The sequence below is a fragment of the Bufo bufo genome, chromosome 5, assembly GCF_905171765.1.
Source record: "Bufo bufo chromosome 5, aBufBuf1.1, whole genome shotgun sequence".
Classification (NCBI taxonomy): domain Eukaryota; kingdom Metazoa; phylum Chordata; class Amphibia; order Anura; family Bufonidae; genus Bufo; species Bufo bufo.
The window spans coordinates 517517626-517537661 of record NC_053393.1 but is presented as its reverse complement, the minus strand read 5'-3'; the positions used below and the strand labels follow the sequence as shown (position 1 = coordinate 517537661).

Here is a 20036-nt window from a genome sequence, read left to right as displayed (position 1 = left end):
ATATTTAATTAACTCAGATCTAGGATGTGTTATTTTTGTATTCCCTTTATTTTTTTGAGCAGTGTATGTGATTCGCCTTTTTGGCTCCCCAGACAATCTGTCATCAGGGTGCCTATCCTCTGCTCGTTGAGAGCCGTTACCAAAATGGGTCATCAGTTTAAAAATCCCAGAAAACCCCTTTAATAGAAGGTACGGTATATTAGAACTATTGCTATTGTGGCCACGATGCTGGAAGACTACTTTACTGCTAAAGTAAAAAAAACTCTCAACACAAACTTTGAGTTAAAAATAACAAAAAAAAACTTTATTGTATAATTTATTATATTTTTCTGTATAAAATCCTTGCGGCTATGAAGTTACGTTGTGTTCTGAATGCTTCTTCGGGGGGAGAGCAGCATCAGCGCTATGAGTTTAGCAACGATGTGGACGTTCAGGCTGTTCCCCAGGAGACGATATCGCTGTTTTGTGGTTATCTTCTCAGGAAAACCTAAAAGGAAAGAAGATGACAGATAATTACAACATTTTTAATACGAAATGCATGCAAAGTATAAACGCATTAAAGATGCACTCCAGGCAAAAATATGTTATGCCTAGAGAAGGGTCTGAGGGGGCGTGACAGAGATTCTGAAAATTCATACACTGGCACAGACGCTATTATATGTTTAGCGCACCGGTAGATGGACCGAGGTAAACGGATAGGATATGATCTTTGAAAACCCTTTTAAAGAGCACCTGTCAGCAGCATTAACTCTATTAAACCAGCCATACTGCCTTGTAGAGTTGATCCTGCTAATTAAAATACCTGCCCTGTGAAAATTGGCTGCAAATGAGGGCTTCTATGCATCCAGGGGTATTGCCAGCACTGGAAAGCTGTGGTGCACCGAGGGGCTAGGCGCCACCCCTCAGTGCACTTATTTGCATAAAGAATACTATTATTTTTTTCCCTGGAATGCCGCAACCCATTTTCACAAGGCAGGTGTTGTTTTGATCAGCAGGAACTGTATGCCTGGTTTGATAGGATTGATCCTGCATGGTCACTAACTTTTCACACAACCTTGCATAAATCAATAGTACAAGCGATCACAAGAGGCGTTGTAATATGTTTTATCAGCTGTCTTGTTATCAGCTATTGCCGATAATTGCTGGTCACGTGTCCAGGATGGGATTATCTCTACAGGAGGATCATATTACACTTGTCAATGCAAGTCTATGGGGAGGAAAGGGGGAAGGAGTGAATAGGAAATGAGAGACTGCACAGCTTAGAGCTTATCACAAGCGTTTCATACACAAAAACAGGTCATTACTTCTCTGCAATGTCCTGCATTATCCTGGGGTTGCTTCTGAGTGAATGCGAGACAGTTTTTAAGCTGATTCTCCTCTACTTTCTGTGTGCAGTGGATGGCAGCTAGTCTCCATCCATCATGTCTGAGAGCACTGCAAACCAGACATTCAGCAAGCACAGGGGAAAACTACAAAAAAATGTCCAGATACACGTGATATAATGGCCAGAAATCACTTTATTCCTCATGTACGCATACTATACTACTGATTAATGCAAAGTCTGTTGAAAGCTCAGCGCCACTTTAAGCATTATTACGCGTTAAAACCAATGGGCCGTCCTTTTACATACAGTACATGGATGCACCCTTCCCCCCACTGAGAACACAGATACCTGTCAGTCCAAGCATGTATGTGTATAGCGTGGTAGGGTGGCAGGAATAGCTCTTAGCTAAATGTGTGTTTGGGGTATGGCCAGGTGTAAGTGGTTGTCATCCTTGGATAACCACTATATGCCCTGTGATTACCATTACCCCCATACAGGGCATATGGCGAGTCTATGATAGGAAAGCTGTCACAAAGAGCATCTCACCTGAAGGGCCTGCCCGATCCATGCATTACATAGACCACTGATTTTAAAGGGGTGACGTGTCACTTCAGTCTGACACCATTAAATTAATGCTCTCGGTGTCAGACTGTCTGGGGCCATGCTCCATTGTCAAGGAAATTGGTAACACACACAATTTATTCACCCATTTTCAGAAGGAATAACAGAAGAACAGTTATAGAGTTATAACTTGTGTAAACGTTATCCTGCCTGCCTGGCGCTGCTAATCAAAGTGAAGAGGGAGCGGCAGTTGCAGAGAGAGGAGAGCCTCTAGGTGTAATGGTAACGCCCCCGTTGCTCCTGGAGGCTCATTTGCATATATTAAAAACATCATTTTTCTCAGCAATGCGAGCACATATGAACATGGGACCAACACAGATGCCTTCAGCTGCCAAGCGCACATGGAACAGGTCAGCAAGTTTCATATGTAGAAATCTGCTGAAAGGTGCCCTTTAAGGAGCTGGACATGAAGAATACTTCACGCCACGTACCAAAAGATGCTGGGAATCCGTGAAGATTTGCGATTTCTCTCGGCGTGAAGTATCTCAGTTTTAGTGTGGACAGTTTAGCAAGCTTCTCCTCGTCAGACAATGCCTCCAGTGATTTATACGCTGAACTAATCTGCATGAAAAAGGAGAAAGATCAACAGAAGCATTCACCGGCCAGTACATAAGTCACAGGCTGCAGTATAGAAGCCCCTTATTGACTAGCAGATTCGTGTGGATCCAGCCCAACAGGCAGGCGCAGTGTTTGTGGACGCTGCAGAGACATTTTTTGCCCACTTGGCTGAACATTTTACTCATGCCGTTCATGAGAGCGCTATTGTCCAGAGGTAATAAAGCGCACAGTGACAGGCGGGTCCTGGCTGCCAGCTCTCCGCACGGCGGGGAAAAAACTGCAAGAGTTCTGATGCCGACTTAGAGCTGTTTTTGTCATTATAGTGTATGATCTGTCCTGGGGGGTACACAGGCTTCATATGTAAAGTCCCTTAGATCAGGCATCCACCAGACCAGATAGGTGCCGGATTATCAGATATTATGGAGTACTGGAAGGACTTTCGAGCTGCTCAAGGGAATCTGTCACCTATTTCTACCATCTGTAACCAATGCCAGTGTACACTAGCGCTATACATCCGGCAGGGAACAGCCTGCCCAGATCTCTTTGCGTTCCGGCACTGCCTGAAGTGCCTGTAAATCATCATCCGGCCCCATTTACTATATTGGGGACTGGCTGAGATCCGGCCGTGACCCGGCAAATATGCCGAGAATCGGCCAGGAGAGAACAGATTACGAACAATATGCATATTAAGCCTAAAGTGCCCAGCAGGGCCTTATAAATATTTTAAAGAGCCCAAGCCCACCTCCTCAGTTTCTGCCAGTACCATCCCCATGTGCTCACAACTCTGTCCCCCTCGGCCTGCGACGTCACTAGGCCCCTTGCCTTCGACATCAGCTTCTTTCTGTAGTGAAATCTCGCACAGGCACAGACTGCACACTGCCTTACATACAGCGAGAAGCTGACGGGGAAGGGGGATTAGTCATGTTGCAGGCCGAGGGGACAGAGACGTGAGCGGAAGTACTGGCCGAAACTGAACAGACGGGCTTGGGCCCTTTAAAATATTGATATTGCCCTGCGGGGCACTTTGGGCTTCATTTTCATATTGTTTAAAGTTCATTTTCTGGAGGTGAGTAATGGAAATAATGAAAGGCCCCTTTACGCTGCCCCGATGTTCGGGTAGATTATTACTAAGGAGCGTTCGTACGAACGCTTGTTAGCGATAAACCGCCAGTTTAAAGGTGCTGCCGATTACCCAATGAGCAAGTGTTTCGATTGATCGTTGATCCATTGTTCTCATGGAATTTAAATCCTTTTCAGAGGTGTCAGGCGTATTCCTTTCTTCCTGCTGAAAAAGAAACGCATGCTCGGCTGAGCCAGGCATGCATGCATGTGCTGCCGCTCCATTCATCCCTATGGGAATGCCTCGGTGTGCTCGGCTGTACTCAGCAGATACCTATCTATCCACTATCCGCAAGATAAATCTTGGGACAACCCCTTTAATTGCTATTTTACAATGGTAGATCATACGCTGGGTCTAGGAGGAGAAGACAATTACAGAATAACAGGTACAAAACTAGAAATCCAAACCTCTACATCTGTGGCCGTCTGAAGAATCGAACCTGTTCCCTCCACGTAATGTCCGTACCTAAAGAGAAAACAAGCCTTCAGTCCATTTGTCCTTTTAGGGGTCATTAAAGGGGTCAGCCAAGGTTGTTGACTGTTACCAATGACAACCAGCAGAATAGGGAGTGCTGCTCTGGTATGTATTACAGGATCAGTATCAGATAGGTTACCCAACTTTTTATGAAATGTATATTTATAACCAGTAAAATGGTTCTGAAAGGTCCATTGTATGGACCATCTGGGCCTCTGTACATGAGAATAGCTGGAGTACACACTCACCCTTTTGTGAAGCAAGTTGACCTTCTACATGTTGGTTTAACAATATCCAAAATCAAAGCATATCTCAGTAAGGACTTTGGGGGCAGAAGGTATTGGCTGATCTCCACGTTCTCTTCCAGAAAGTCCTGCAGTATTTGTACAGAGGGGTCATTGTCCTGATTCACTTTTCTCTCGAGCTCCTCAGCAGTTTCTAGTTTGTACAGAATGGCTCCTTCGGGGCATTGTTCGTGGTTTCCAGGACTGTTTTCATCTGCATCTGTCTGCAAGTTTCTCCCCAAACACAGAGAACCGCTTGATCTATCGGTGCATGGAAAGTCTTCAAGAATCTAGGAGAAGAGAAAACAAAAACTTTGGTCACAGAATTGTTCTTAAAGGGGTTGTCTGAGTTATAGAAAAACTCGGACAACCCCTGAAAACCGTCTAAAATAAATAATGAATGGATACTCATGTGCTTTCTCCTCCGTTTCTTTGAATGTTGTGCTTTGGTCCTTCTGCTGCTGAGGTCATCTTCTCGGCTGCAGCAGTGACATTCCATGCACAAGTCCCCGCCACATGAGAAGTCTCAGCTGAGGCCAATGATTGGATGCAGTTGTGACCTGTGTGCACAGAACGTCACTGCTGCAGCCAGAAAAACAAAGAGCAGCGGAGCGGGGAGCAGCACAGGAAGAAGCAAAGAAAGAAAACAGGCGAGTATACATTAATTAGTTTTTTTTACGCCGTTTACAAGGGTTGCCCAAGTTTTTTAATAACTTGGAAAACCCCTTTAAGGCTTTGTTCACATCTGGATTGGAGGAGAAGTTTGGGCTCTCAGTAGCAGAGGCTGCCATATTTGATGGGAAAAACAGCGCTGTATGCTACTGCCATGGACACTGCGAGTAATCCGGTGGACCTCATTGTAATCAATGGAGTCCCTCAGGGCAGTGCTGGTGTCCTCCATACGATGGTTCCAGCAAAGCATTAGAAATGGAAGCCACAACACATGTGAACACAGCCTTACAACTCATTATATTTATGCATATGTCTTTAAATAGAAAACAGTAATGTTAAAGAGGGAGTCTGTCTCATCAGGGCAACACCGCAAAACAGTGCTCTGGAGATCAACTTGTTCCACGCTTCTTTTACCATAGGCCAGCAAGGAAAGGGGCCCTATCATAGACCACCATGGAATAAAATATCAAAGTGGTTTTCTGGGACTTAAATAGTGATGACCACTGCTGAGGTCATCAACTCCAGATTGGTGGTTGTCTGACACCTGGCATCTCCATCGATCAGCTAAAAGGAGCCACAGCGCAATACACTGTAGTGGCAAGTGTACTGCAAGCTCAGTCCCATTCTAGTGCCAGGAGTTGGGCCCCCACCGATCTCATACTGATGACCTATCCCAAGGATCGGTCATCAAGATTTAAAGAGGTTTTTCTGAGATTTTCTAACTGGATAGGTCATCAGCATCCGATCGTTGGTGGTCTGACACCTGGGGGCCCACCGATCAGCTATTTGAGAAGGCAGTGGCTCTTACAGTAGCACGCTAGGTCATGTGACATCCCATTCATCAGTCACATGACCTAGGCGCAGTACCATACCAATACTTGGCGAGCTGTGAGGAAGCCGTTGCACTACTGCGATCACCGATGCCTTCTCAAACAGCTGATCGGCGGGGGTCCCGGGTGTCAGACCCCCACCGATTAGATACTGATCACCTATCCTGTGGATAGGTCATCCGTTAAAAAAATCTCGGAAAACCCCTTTAACTCCTGGAAAATCCCAACCCCTCTTCTACCCAAGACCACAAGCGAATGAAATACTGACCCCTCTAAGCCAGAATAGAAAACCCATTTAGCTATACGCCACCGGACAGAAATTTTGTAACAACACAGTGAATTATTTTTACTGACAATTTAGGTGTAAATGTTCCTTTAATTCTAGAGATCCATCTGATGACAAGTCTGCTTTCAGCTTGACCAGGAAAATAACACAATAAATAGATGAAGGTGGATGGCATTTGAAATACAAGGCGGATATGTGAGTCATTTCAAGTAAAAACAAAAAAAAAGTTAGCCACTTACTTTATTGTTGGCCTGAAAGGCAAACTGTTCCGCTTGAAGCTTTGCAATGAGAAAGTATCGCAGCCTCGAATTTGGGATGCCAAGCTTGTAAAATGTTAAAGTAGAGGAAGATTTCATGAGATCCCTACTATAAAACTTGGCTTTCTGTCTTTACTACAAGAGTAAAAGCATAAAGAAAACCAGTAGAAACAAAAAAAATGTACCGGTACATGTGTGCGCCATCCTGCAACTTGTACACTATGTTCTGCATTAATATGCATGCAGTTAACGTCCTAGGAACTCCCCCTGATAACACATCGTAAAATCAAAGTCAGCTCTACTACATAGGAAACGACAGCAAATACGCCAAGCAGAAATAAACAGCTCTGCTGCAAGAGTTGGCGTCGGACTGTACATCTGAAGGTGGGCAGCATACCTTCCTGCAACTTTACTGTAAAATCCCAACTTCCCTGTATTTACATGGCATCAACGCACAATGGCTCTCCTCCAGAAGGAAGACAACTGTCTCTAGTGTCACCATTAGGAAACTAAAATTTCTTCTAGAAGTCACAAGACAGACAGTTTTCTTCCCTCTGGGGGGGGGGGGGGGGGGGGGCTCATTTGCATATTTCTCCTAGGGATCATTGCTTGTAACACTCCCTACACCAGTTGGATTTCAGCAAAGAGACCCCAGACCCCTGGAGAACTATATAGCATCAACGTAGCTCTGCACATACAATGAGATCACATCAGTCTCAAGCCTGAGCGAGGCTCTATGGGCAGAACCACCATCTCCCGCTCAGTAACTGCATTCAGCAAGTTACCAAATTTTAAAAAAATACGTAAAGAATAGCATAAACAAGGCAAAAAAAAATGAAAACAAAAATATTAAAGCAAATTCGAAAGATCCCACGTGGTACAGGTGAGACCTCTACTTACACAAGGTGGTGACAGCAGGAACTCCTGATAGAGGTACCCACAGCTCTCTAATGTCCTGATCAGTGTCAATCTGAATGAAGGAACGAAGCAAAAAGGTGAAGGTGTCCGTATAAACGTCTACGTGGAAAACGTGACTAGATCACTGCAAAGGCTGCCCACGATGTAATGTTGTGACACCTCCATAGAATGTGGTGTAACAGTAGGATCATGGAGGAACGACCGCTGGGGACCAAGCGGGTGGTCGGGATTGCTGCTGTGCAGGGAAATAAGACGCAGACTCTGCACGAGCGGTGACTGGGAACGTCACAAGGAGAAACTGGGAAGAAGCTTTTATTTTGGGAGCGTGGGGTCCTAGCAGTCAGTCCCTCACCTATCAGGAAGCAGAAATATACCGTCACTACTAAGGCTACACACTTTTTTAATGGTCAGTGAATAGCGGCTGTAAAATATATGCCTGTCCTATTTTTGTTTTTCGGCCAGACAGACCCGATTAAAGTCAATGCGCCTGTTTTTGAAGGTTGTTTAAACAGTGCCATTAAAATCAGGGGTTAAAAGTAAAGAAAAACATACCTCATCCACTCACTCCTTACTAGAGGTGGTAGGACCTGACATAATGTGATGTCACGACCTGGGAATGGCAGGTCCTGGTGCCTCCACTGAGGAGCAAGTGTCCCTGCGCGTGCAAGTGGATGAGTTTTTTTTTTTTTTAACTTGTTGGTACTAACGAGGATGGGGGGCATTATTTGACATTAATGGGGATATTACTATGGCCACTATGAGGACATATATACAGGTGGCACTATGGAGACACAAAGCTTTACAGTCTAATGTATTGGGAGATTCTTCCATATCATCCAGAGTTTTACCAAAACTCTTAATGTTTCTCCCCCAAAAAAGCTGGGACACTCAGTGTATCATGATAGCTCCTGCGGCATCATGTGCTAGTGCTTTCCCCAGTTTGGTCTGACTGTCTTCCATCCCCCACAGTCCTGTCTCTGTGTAGACTCCAGTCTATTGTACGATTCCTGACAATGCACACAATACACCGCACAACAATGGCGGCTTCTTTGCAGATTCCTATACCCTCTGCTGCATCCATTCCACATCATTAGGACCACCGCTGGCTGTAAAGGGTTCTCGTTGTTGGGGGTTTAATGCTCAAAATATTTAAAAAAAGAGCTCATTCATTGAAATGTAGTAAGCGAGAACTCTTCCTTTCAGCATGTCTCAAGGGAATCCAAACTCTATATTACATGTCTGTCTAATTTGGACAGGTATTGATTTAAAAGTGTTGAGATAAAATATTACCGTGCTTCCGAGGTTTCAAACCCTTTCACGTTCTCCAGAAGAATATAACTGGGAGTTTTCTTTAGTCTAAAAAGAATCAGAATCAAAATTGTGGGTGTTTTAGACATAACTTATAATAACTGGCACCACTAGGGGGAGATCAGGAGCATCCTGAATACTGTTTACAAATAAAACCCAATCATAACATAGTAAACCGTAAGCTCCCTCTAGTGGTGGATGCAAGTATCTATACAAAGGATTTGGAGTACACAGTTCCAGATGTCTTACAGAGGAGCTGTCATCTCTCCTGATGTGTCTGTTTTAGTACCATAATTACTTGTATTCTCCGTGAATTCTTGAGCATCTATTCTTATGACTCTATGTTAGACTGTTCCTTTGTTACTCCTACTAGAAGTTTATGAATGAATTGCAAGCAGTGTGCAATAAAAGTCTATCTGGGTGTTAAGAGGTGGGGTGTGTCCCTGAGAATGACTAAATTATAAATAAATAAAATATATATACATATATACACACACACACACACACACAGAGCATACAGACACCTTGGGATTAGGCAAATATATATGTATTGTGACACAGTGAGGGGTTTTGTCTGGGAAGACAGGTATTTTCCTCCCAGCATCCGCTGCTGGGCTGATTTACAGCCAGGTGAGGTCAAATACCGGACCGGAGTTTAAGTGCCGGTCCGGGTTTTGGCAGCACCTGGCTGTCCTTAAATAGGCAGCTGGGCTCAGCAGCTGAGTCTCTGTGTTGGGATCTGAGGTTTTATTCCGGCCTGGAGGGCTGAGACCCATGTGCAGGGGGAACAGGCCCCCTAAAGCCTGCTGTGGACTACTGGAGGCAGAACTGACAACAAGGTGACTTGTGCAATATGAACTTTACATTGTGTGTGAATTAACAACAAGACTGCAAAGTGACGTGTTATTTTGTGCAACTGCCGCAAGAGTGAATAAACACTGAAGTTTGAGTAAAGAACTTGTATTTTGCCTCTGTCCGTCTGCTTACCCTATCTACAAGAGCAAAACCCCACTGCAAAATCGGGGCACAAAAAAAAAACCCCCCCCCCCCCCCATCCCCTACCCAGTGCACTCGGATATTAATACAGAATATATCAGGGATTTAAAACCCTGAACATGCTTTTTCTTTTCCTCTATTATTCCTCCAAGACATTTAGCAATAAATTGACAACTGGGTGGAACCAATTTGGTTGGAACCGATTAGACAACATCAAAGATAGTATCAAAGTGTACATGGACACTCCCCAACTGATAGCACCTAGCCATTCATGAATTTCTCAAAGGAATAACAGAGGAAGAGTACAACGCAGAGTTCTAAGAAGTTTCACAATTTTTATATTATTGAGAATACAAGTATTTACTAAAACAGACATCTCAGAAGAGGTTACAGGTCCTCTTTAATTCACTATGAATTTTACTTAAAGGGGTTATCCTACCAAAAAGTATCACTATGCAATGAATAGGGCTTTTCAAAGGAATTAGGATTGCGATATACGTTCCACCCTACTTTTAAATAAGAAGAATACATAGAAATATATAGCTCCATCTCTCTGGACAGCGGAGAAGCAAATTACATTACATACCACAGTACTATTTATTAGTGGAATCACTGAGGCTGGGTGTAAGAGACTATTTTCTATGCAGGGGAAGAAGGGGTTAACCAGAGCTGACTGCAGTGCACTCCTGGGAGATGAAGGTGACTGATGGTCACATGTGATAAGCTGCAGAGAATGAAGAGACCAGAACTGCAGAGAGGTGAGTAAAGAAGCCAAAATGGGTGAAAATGACACTGGAGTGCATTACAGAGATAGATAGATACGGTAGATAGATATGAGATAGACAGATGGGCAGACAGACAGAGCAACTGACCAATTTTTTTTTCCAATTTGTGGGATAACCCCTTTAAGAGAGAAACAAATAGATTTTTTTGAATAATGCTCTGAGAATTGTTCTGTTCTCGTGGTTCAGGTACACATAATTATAACAGCACGCATAACAGGACATGATATCTGATCCAACAATAATCGGAATTACATAACTACAAAAGAGCAGACGCTGCACCTTGGAAGGATTTCCAAAACATACAAGAAACTCTTTGCCCTTGGGTCAGACACATCACCTTGTAAGCCGATCCTGGAAAGAGAAAGAATAGACAGTGACAAACAGTATACATGGTGACCATATCTACCAGCTTGTGTACAGGATACCGCACCCCAGTACAGTCACATCTTCAATGGAGCAAACTAAACGTATTTTTCTGCCAACTATAGGTTACTAAATACATGCATTCTCAATAAAGTAACAATTCTGCAGTAATTTTGCAATGTGCTGTTCCTTTGTTATTCCCCTTGGAAATGCATGAATAAATGCAAACTGGGCATTGACATTGCCACAGTCAATGGGGTGCATTCCTGCACTGTCCAATCCAGTCCAACTGTCCAAGGGGCACTTTGTATACGTCTTGATCAAAATGCACAGGCCCGCTCACCGCGTCAAGGTGGTGAAGAAAGGCAAGCTTTTGAGATCTGTTCACATTAGGTCAGTGTTGCATGGTGCTATGTCTGTGGGTTGGTGGTGTCCAGTGCCAAGGGGGCTCAGCCTGACAGCGGGGGTGTTGTGCTGCTGGGTCTCACCACCTGAAGGTGCTGTGTTGCAGCAGCGGGCGTCGCCATGTGGCGCTGCTAGGGTAGTAGGGACCCACTCGAAAGAGGCCACCCTGACGTGGTGAGTGGGTCTATACATTGTGATCGAAAACGTATACAAGGTGCCTCATTGACATGTTTATTAATGACAATGGGGGCATATTGCTAGGATATGCCCCCATTGTCTGATAGGTGCGGTTCCCAGAGGTGGAGGTACACTGAGAACGGAGCGGGAAAAGTAGTGGAGGGCGCACTGCGCATGCGCAGCCGCCCTCCATTCATTCCTATGGTGAAACCGAAAATAGCCACAACTCTCCCTGCTCCGTTTTCGCTGTAGGTGTGGGTCACAGAGGTGGGACCCGCACCTATCAGACTATGGGGGCATATCCTAGCGATATGCCCCCATTGTATGTGATGGGAATGCCCCTTTAATGCTGCTTTATAATAAATAATATTTCCAAGAGGAATAACAGACGACTGACACAAAGCAAAACAGTTATACAACCTCTATCCACAGAATAAAAGATAATGATCTGATCGCTAGGGGTCCACCTCCTGGGACAAAAAGCAATCATGAGAAGAGAGGTATAAAAGGTGAATGGAGCGGTGATGCATATGCACGACAACCACTCCGTTCACTTCTGTGGGACTGTCCAGTGCAGCGCTGCACTCACTACAGTCCCACAGTAGTGAATGGCGCATGCGCAGCACTGCTCAGTCCTCATGGGGCACTTCTACACCTCCGTTCCCATTATCTCTGGGGATCCCAATTGTTGGACCCCCATTGATCGGATATTTATCCATTCATCAGATATTTAGTATTGTCAGCGGTATAACCTCTTTAAAAAATACTTCATTTGATACAGTTAAAGGGATATTTCCATCTCAGCAATGCTATTAAATTTGATAGATAATGTGACTATTCTTCACCCCGGATCCACCATCTTGTATATGCCATGTCGTGGCCACCACCACGTCCTCGCAATAGCGGCTGCGCTTGTGCGGCTATATATGCTGTTAGCGCACTATCCGCCCAATTCTTTGCACCTCTACTAAACTCTATGGAATGGCGGTGGGTATGCGCAGTAGCTGGGCGCAGCACTGGGGGCATCTACATCTCCCCGCTCCCTGTTCTGATCGAGCAGGGGGGTAATAGAGCCCACAAAGAGAGCGGGTAACAGCATGAGATGGGAACACCCCTTTAATTCCAAACTACAGGTAATGATATTTAAAAAAAATAAACTGGTTACATACGTAATTATTCATAGTCAGCAGGTTATTGCTTTATTCATAGCTACCTTGTAAATGGCTGGCAGGGAGGACTCATCAGGATCATATCAAATGACAAGGAGTCCAGCTCCGATAGTGATATCCCCTGGCACAACAAAGGAACAACCACAGTCAGCAAACGGGACGGCCGGACTTTAAAACACTTGATCGTCCAGACATGGGGAGGGGAAGGGTACTATCCCTGTTAAACCCTGCTTAGCCTATTATGCCCTGTACAAACCTCAATCATGGAGTGATTGCTCCAAGAAGGCCACCCTCTTCCGGGTGCAAATACCAAAGTCTCAGCCCAGGCCATATGCAACCAACATGTCCTGAATGACACCCAATGAGTCCGGTCCAAATTTCCAGATGAAAAGCTCTAGGATTATTGTGCCCCTACTGGGAGAAGGAATGGACTCGCTGCTCCTAATAGCGATAACCTCAGGGACTCGTAACTGAAGAGTCAGTCTCTGGACAGTGGCGCCCTTTTCGGGGCGAGCACTCAGTGATTGAGGTTTATTGGGAGCATAATAGCCTCACGCAGGGCTGAACAAGGATAGCACCCCAAAAGATAGAAGCCGCATAGGATGCCCTCCACCATTAGCTGTAGTCACTGGTGCAGCGCCACTTAACGGCAAATTAACCACAGTTCGCACTGAAATCAATGTTTTGTCTGTGTACTGTATGCAATCAGCTGTTTGAATGTCAAGGAACCTGGTCGATTACATTTTGTAAGTGGGCTGGAGAGGGGTAGAGCCCCTGGGGAGGAACCATAGTGATTAAGAAATGTAGATGAGATGGCAGCGTAAGTTATACTGTTGTGGAGGTCCACAGACGGGTGCCACCAGCGTCAATCCATTACTGTGGCAAGCTGACAGTGGGACGGATCGGCCTACCAGGGACCCCCAGCCAATGAGGCCCGGCACCGGCGTCATGTTCTTACTGTCCATGTGCCTCACACGCTTAGGCCTCTTTCACACGGGGGTCCCGGATTTGCTCCAGATGCGTCGCGTGTGCATTGCGGGAAAACCGCGCGAGTAGGCACGCAATTGCAATCAGTTTTGACTGCAATTGCGTTCCGATGTTCAGTTTTTTCCGTGCGAGTGCAATGCGTTTTGCACGCGCGTGAGTAAAAAAAACCTGAATGTGGTCCACAGACCCGAACCTGGACTTCTTCACTGAAGTTCGGGTTTGGGTTAGGTGTTCTATTCATTTTATTATTTTCCCTTATAACATGGTTATAAGGGAAAATAATAGCATTCTGAATACATAATGATTACTAAAATGTGGATTGGATTGAGTGAAGAAGTCCAGGATCGGGTCTGGGTACCACATTCAGTTTTTTCTCACGCGCGTGTAAAACGCATTGCATTGCGACGCATCTGGAGCAAGTCCAGGACGCCCGTGTGAAAGAGGCCTTACTGTCTGTTTTTTACCCTGCTTGATATATTGCTGTTTCTTCCTTGGTTCTGATGTCAGCTATGGGTTTGACTTGGCCTGTCTGACTTGCGCACTTAGGTCAGGGACAGTCGCCCAGTTTGGGGCTGCCGTTTATTGTGGATCGTCCAAGGAGGTAGGGACAATGGTGTTGGTCAGGTCAAGTCTATTCTCTACCTGACACTATAGGGGTCATTTACGATAAAAAAATGAGGTGTATTTCTGGAGAAGATTACGGCGCAAAAGTTCTTTGTGCCGCAATCTGTGACTTTTCCCGGCTCACGCCATGTCATTTTCTATGCAAGGGGGCTGGCGTAGACTTAGAAGCGGCGCCTCTACCTAACCCTCATGTAGTACAGAAGATAATTACTATATCATTACTATTATACAACGGTGTACGGCTTCAAATCACAAGTTATGTTCACAGTCCGGATCATTAATACAAGACATCAAGGTCAAGCAAAGATAATATACCGTAATGACCAAGCAGAAAGCAAAAGGAGATAAACTGCTAAGACAGCACATTTATACAGCAGGCAATAAAACGGGTCGGACAGGCTTATGTCGGGGCATAAAGGTACTAATACACTGACAGATCAGCCAGGCGATTGTCGGGAGGGAAGTGTTTCTTACCGTCAATCGCCTGCTCGCTAGAGGAGGAGAGCGCTGTGTGTATTATAGGGACGAGCGATCGTTAATGCCATCGCTCATCCCTATCCTCATCATTGTATGCCGGCAGCAGAGCACCTATTACACTGCGCGATCTGCCAATGGCAAACAAGGATTTTTAAACATGTAAAGACCCTATTACTCCAACAGATTGTCGCTAAGATGATCGCTAACAAGTGTTCGTAGTAACGCTCGTTAGCAATCTGGCAGTGTAATACTGCCGCTCCGGTCATCGGGTAATTGGGATCTTTTAACATGTTTAAAAGTCCTTGTTTGCCCGCGGAGGATCTTGCTGTGTAATAGGTGCTCTGCCGCCGGCAAACAATGATAAGTATAGGGACGAGCGATGGCATTAACAATCACTCGTCCCTATACCGAGGAGGAGATTGCTGCTTGTAATAGTAGCAGTCTCCCCCTCCAGCGAGCAGGCGATTGACAGGAGGGAAAGCTTCCCTCCCAACAATTCCCTCCCTGACTGATCTGCCAGTGTAATAGTACCTTTAAAAGATCCCGATTACCCGATGAACAAGCGTTTGCTTGTACATCGGGTAATCGGCGGCAGTATTACACTGCCAGATGATAGCTAATGAGCTAACTGTTATAACCCTGCCTGGTGGAGGATATGAAGGATTGTGCTTCTCATTTTACTACTTAGCCAATAAAGTAATAATTTTTTATTACACTGACTGTCATACAACCATGGCTTCTAGATTTCTAGAAACCAGCTGGGGACCCCACTGCATAACCCGAACTTGGTCTCTATATAAACATCATGTCATCCAAGGTTACGTCCCTGGCCGCGACGGGCCAGATGTTTGTCATCAGTGTGAACGATACCAACACTGGGCCAAAATGGATGGGCCAACATTTTCATGGTCTTAGTAGACCTAGTAGTGCACATGATCCTTTAAACCAGTGCTTCTCAATTATTTTCTGTCATGCCCCCCCTAGGAAGAAGAAAACATTTTGCGCCCCCCGCGCGACTGTAAATAGTATCATTTGTCTATAAAATTGTTATAAGTACTGCTACTGGGGCTCCCTCTCTCCAGCCGTAGAGTTGCTAGGCAACCGACGCCGTGTGGGACGCCGCTTGTGGATGACGGACACTTATGGGGGGGGATCTGTGGATGACGGACACTTATGGGGGGATTTGTGGATAACGGACACTTATGGGGGGATCTGTGGATGACGGACACTTATGGGGGGGATCTGTGGATGACGGACACTTATGGGGGGATCTGTGGATGACGGACACTTATGGGGGGGATCTGTGGATGACGGACACTTATGGTGGGATCTGTGGATGAAGGACACTTATGGTGGGATCTGTGGATGACGGACACTTATGGGGGGGATCTGTGGCTGGCACTGTTACAGGGGGATCTGTGGCTGGCACTGTTATATATGTGCCATCCACAGACCCCCCCACCCCATAACAGTGCCATCCACAGTGCCCCCCCCAGCCCATAACAGTGCCATCCACAGACCCCCACCCCTTAACTGTGCCATCCACAGATTCTGTGTGCCCGCCGCCACCGTTTAAAGTTATTAAACATGCCCCCCTCACTCCTAATAGTACCGTATATCCGAATTTCTTCTGTATAATGCCGGCAGGCGGGCCGGGCGGCTGGCGCGTCCCTCAGTGACGTCACTTGTCTGCGCCGCCTGCTTCATTCATAAAGCAGGCGGCGCAGGCACGTGACATCACTGAGGGACGCGCCGGCCGCCCGGCCTGCCTGCCGGCATTATACAGAAGAAATTCGGATATACGGTACTATTAGGAGTGAGGGGGGCATGTTTAATAACTTTTAATTCAATAATACATTTTATATTAGTATACCGGTGGGGCGGGGCTATAGTACAGTGACCGCACCGCCCCACCGCTATTGCCGGCCCCCAGCTCCTCCTCCCAGTCCCTCCCCCGGCCCCCGCTCCATACATCGCGTCGAGCGCCTGCGCCGGCCTCTGATCAGAGGAAGGGAGATGAGCGCTTCCACAATGGAAGCGCTCATCTCCCTGCCGCATATTACACTGCGAGCTGTCGGCCGCCCGGCGCCCCTGTTGCTATGGCGCCCTGTGCGGCCGCACAGCCCACACACCCCAAAGGCCGGCCCTGAACGAGCCCCCCTTTACGGAGCCTGGCGCCCCCCCTGGGGGGCGCGCCCCACTATTTGAGAAGCACTGCTTTAAACTGACCCCAAGACTTCAAATCTGAATCTACAGCTGCATCACCTGCAGCTAGAGAAGGAGACAGCACAGGCAGCTGCTGCAGGGGGAATATGAACCGGAAGGACGTCTTTCCCCGGCTCGCCACCATACTGTGAATGTCAACAAATGACAGCAGCACACAGGCAGAGCAAATGGCCGCCGTTACCAGAAATCAGTCCGTTAAACCCCACAGATCCACAAAATTTCATTTTGGGTACCAGTCATTTAGTATAGGCTACAAAGAGCTTAGCAAAGAGCAGGAGGGGTCTGCCCCTGAGATCAGGCGTTTCTCCACTCTACCCCCTCTTCTTGCTACCCTATACTGTCTGGGTAGTGATAAATGACTGGAGGATCTGCGGACGGTTTGGTTGTAGTCTGCAGCCGTGTCGACACACACTTCTACAAGAGAGCTGTATAAATAAAGGGTAGGATTTTAAACCTAGACAATCTGTAAAGCTGTATTTTTAAAATGTTAGATGCACTTGATTAAAGGGGTTGTCCGGGACTTTGATACTGATGGCCTATCCTCAGGATAGGTCATGCCTATCTGATTGGTGGACGTCAGACTCCAAGCACCAGAATGATCACCGGCGGCACTCTGGAGATCACAGTTGTTTCCTCACAGTTTAATGGGAACCTGTCGCCTCTACTATGCTGTCTTTGCTTAAGGTAGCATAGTATATTGACAGACCTGCCAATTTTACAGTACTGCCAGGGCAAATCTGGAAGTGCACGCCAGCGCTGTGAGTAGAGAGGAGTCCGATCAGACTGGTGGCCCCCCCCCCCCCACCATGAAAGGCAGTTTTTTTTTTATTATGCATAACATAAAAGAAGCCTGCCAGTCTTGGGCAGGAGGGACTCATCTCCCGCACAGCGCTGGCACGCGCTGCAAGGTTTGCACGGTCAGTGCTTTAAAAATACTAAAAATTCTAGCCCAAAAGTGACAGCCTGCTGAAATCAGTGGTTCCGTCGCTGTACTACACTGCTCTCGGTGAAAGGTTCCCTTTAAGCGCCGTCCATTGTATAGGAGCTGTGCTTTGCATTGCAGCTCAGGCCCATTCACTTGAATGGGAGTGGGACTGAGCTGCGCCTAGGCCATGTGACCGATGAACGTGACATCACAGGCCTAGGAGGAGACTGGAGTGCTCCGTCTCTTCAAACAGCTGCTGGGAGTCGGACCCCCAATGATCAGATGCTGATGACCTGGGCCTTCAATATCAAAAAATCTCAGATCACAGATAACCCCTTTAAGGGCTCATGCACACGACCACTGTTTTTTGCAGCTAGCACACTGACCCATTCTTCTCTATGGTGCCATGCAACACGTCAGTTCTTTCAGCAAATAGACACCTATGTAGATTTACATATATTGTACTGGTATTGAGTAACTACATGCCTTACAGCACGTTGTCAAGCAGGTCTGCATTCAGACTATCATGTCACGGTGACATGTACCAAAAGTGATGACTGCAGTTATTTCGGGCCGGCTTATCACTTCACCTTTGCACTGCAGTTACAATCGGTGCGATTCACATTCTCTACCGGCCCCATGATGCAATATGCATGTCAGTGTATGGCACACAGCAGCTGTTCTAACTGCACATTATACAACACAATGACGATTCAGATTACTGCAAAGTGTATATATAAGGCTACTTTCACACTTGCGCTTTCCCTTTCTGCTATTGAGATCCGTCATAGGAGGAAAACGCTTCCGTTTTGTCCCCATTCATTGTCAAACTGAACTGAACCAAATGGAGTGCACCAGAATGCATTCCGTTCCGTTTGGTTGTGCTCCGATCAAGCAGCGTTTTTCTGTCCGCGATGTGGTGCAAATCAAGATGGATCCGTCATGGCTCACAATGTAAGTCAATGGGGACAGATCCGTTTTCTCTGACACAATATAAAACGGATCCGTCCCCCATTGACTTTCAATGGAATTCATGACGGATCCGTTTTGGCTATGTTAGAGATAATACAACCGGTTCCGTTCATGACGGATGCAGACGGTTGTATTATCAAGACGGAAGCATTTTTGCTGATCCATGACGGTGGTGGGAAAGTAGCCTAACCTGCTGCAATGAGCTAATAACACCAGGGAAAGTGTGACCCCTGAGATAGTTACATCAATGGACAACCATGTAAAATACGGTCATGATGAGTCTGCCACAATGGGAGGTTTGGTGTGGATGGACGCCCCTATATCTATACACCCTAACAGGGCATGCCCACATTAAACACCACCTTTAAAAGGAGTTTTCCCATCTTATCATAAGGGTGTACGTAGGATATGACATGAAAGTAGGATAGACGAGGGTCCCAATTTTTGGATGTCCATCTAGTGAGGGAATGTCTATGTGCGGCTGTGACAGGAGACGACTCGAGGGTCCTTACAGCAGCCAGACGATCCAGGTGGAGCTCGACTATTTTATTAATAATCCAACGTAACGACGATATCTCAGTAGATGGCCTCAGCACATCTCCCCGACCGGGTGATCATCACACACGGCCCCAAGCAGTGTGTACACACAGCTACAGAAACTACCACCCCCACCTTCCTCTACTTTGTCTTTTCAGATTTCCCTCTGGCTGATCAGCCTATGGGCAGCTAGGAGTGTGATCAATTACCAGCCCCCCACCCACCCTTCTAACTATCAGCATCTTCTGGAGGGTCCATGAGCAAAGGGTGAAAGGATCTATGCAGTCCACCCTCCTCCACCACATTCCTGGTCCTGGACAATCGGCAGGATATTTACTGAAGCCCCCCAGTAAGCAGATTTGCAGCCCCTTCTCCTTGAACGTGTGTAGGATAAGTGAGAAAAGGGATGCAAATGAGCTCTTCACAAGCTCTGCCTCTGATGCCACCAGATGTAAGGCAGCTATCCTATAAGTCAATGTTCAACTCCTTAAATAGGTCTTGAAAAATGAGGATAAGTGAGGTAGCAGAATCCAGAGTCACAATGAAGATGGGGGGGGGGGGGGGGGGGTCGATCACAGTGGTCAATCCAGTACACCAATGAGCAGAAATATGCCGGACATCAGACCCCGCCACGGTTTCTCTCTCTATTGGCTTGGCCGTTCCTGTAACTACCATAGACTGTAATGTAAAGAGCAGCAAGCATCCTCAAACTGCTCTCTCCTTTTGTTGGCCCCCATTGAT

The 20036-nt window shown here is 46.3% G+C and overlaps 1 protein-coding gene across 2 annotated transcripts in view; it reads right to left on the bottom strand.

The window, feature by feature from the left end:
- Positions 1 to 221: 221 nt before the first annotated feature.
- TRDMT1 (tRNA aspartic acid methyltransferase 1) overlaps positions 222 to 20036 on the bottom strand; it is a 32562-nt gene continuing 12747 nt past the window's right edge. For both annotated transcript variants that reach the window (XM_040434509.1, XM_040434510.1), the window contains exons 3-11: positions 12592 to 12668; positions 10713 to 10784; positions 8635 to 8700; positions 7327 to 7396; positions 6409 to 6492; positions 4346 to 4671; positions 4031 to 4088; positions 2377 to 2506; positions 222 to 487 (exon numbers count right to left, since the gene is read on the bottom strand). In XM_040434509.1, coding sequence (XP_040290443.1) covers positions 357 to 487; positions 2377 to 2506; positions 4031 to 4088; positions 4346 to 4671; positions 6409 to 6492; positions 7327 to 7396; positions 8635 to 8700; positions 10713 to 10784; positions 12592 to 12668 — 1014 coding nt within the window. In that variant the 3' untranslated portion in view covers positions 222 to 356. The remainder of the gene's footprint in view (positions 488 to 2376; positions 2507 to 4030; positions 4089 to 4345; positions 4672 to 6408; positions 6493 to 7326; positions 7397 to 8634; positions 8701 to 10712; positions 10785 to 12591; positions 12669 to 20036) is intronic.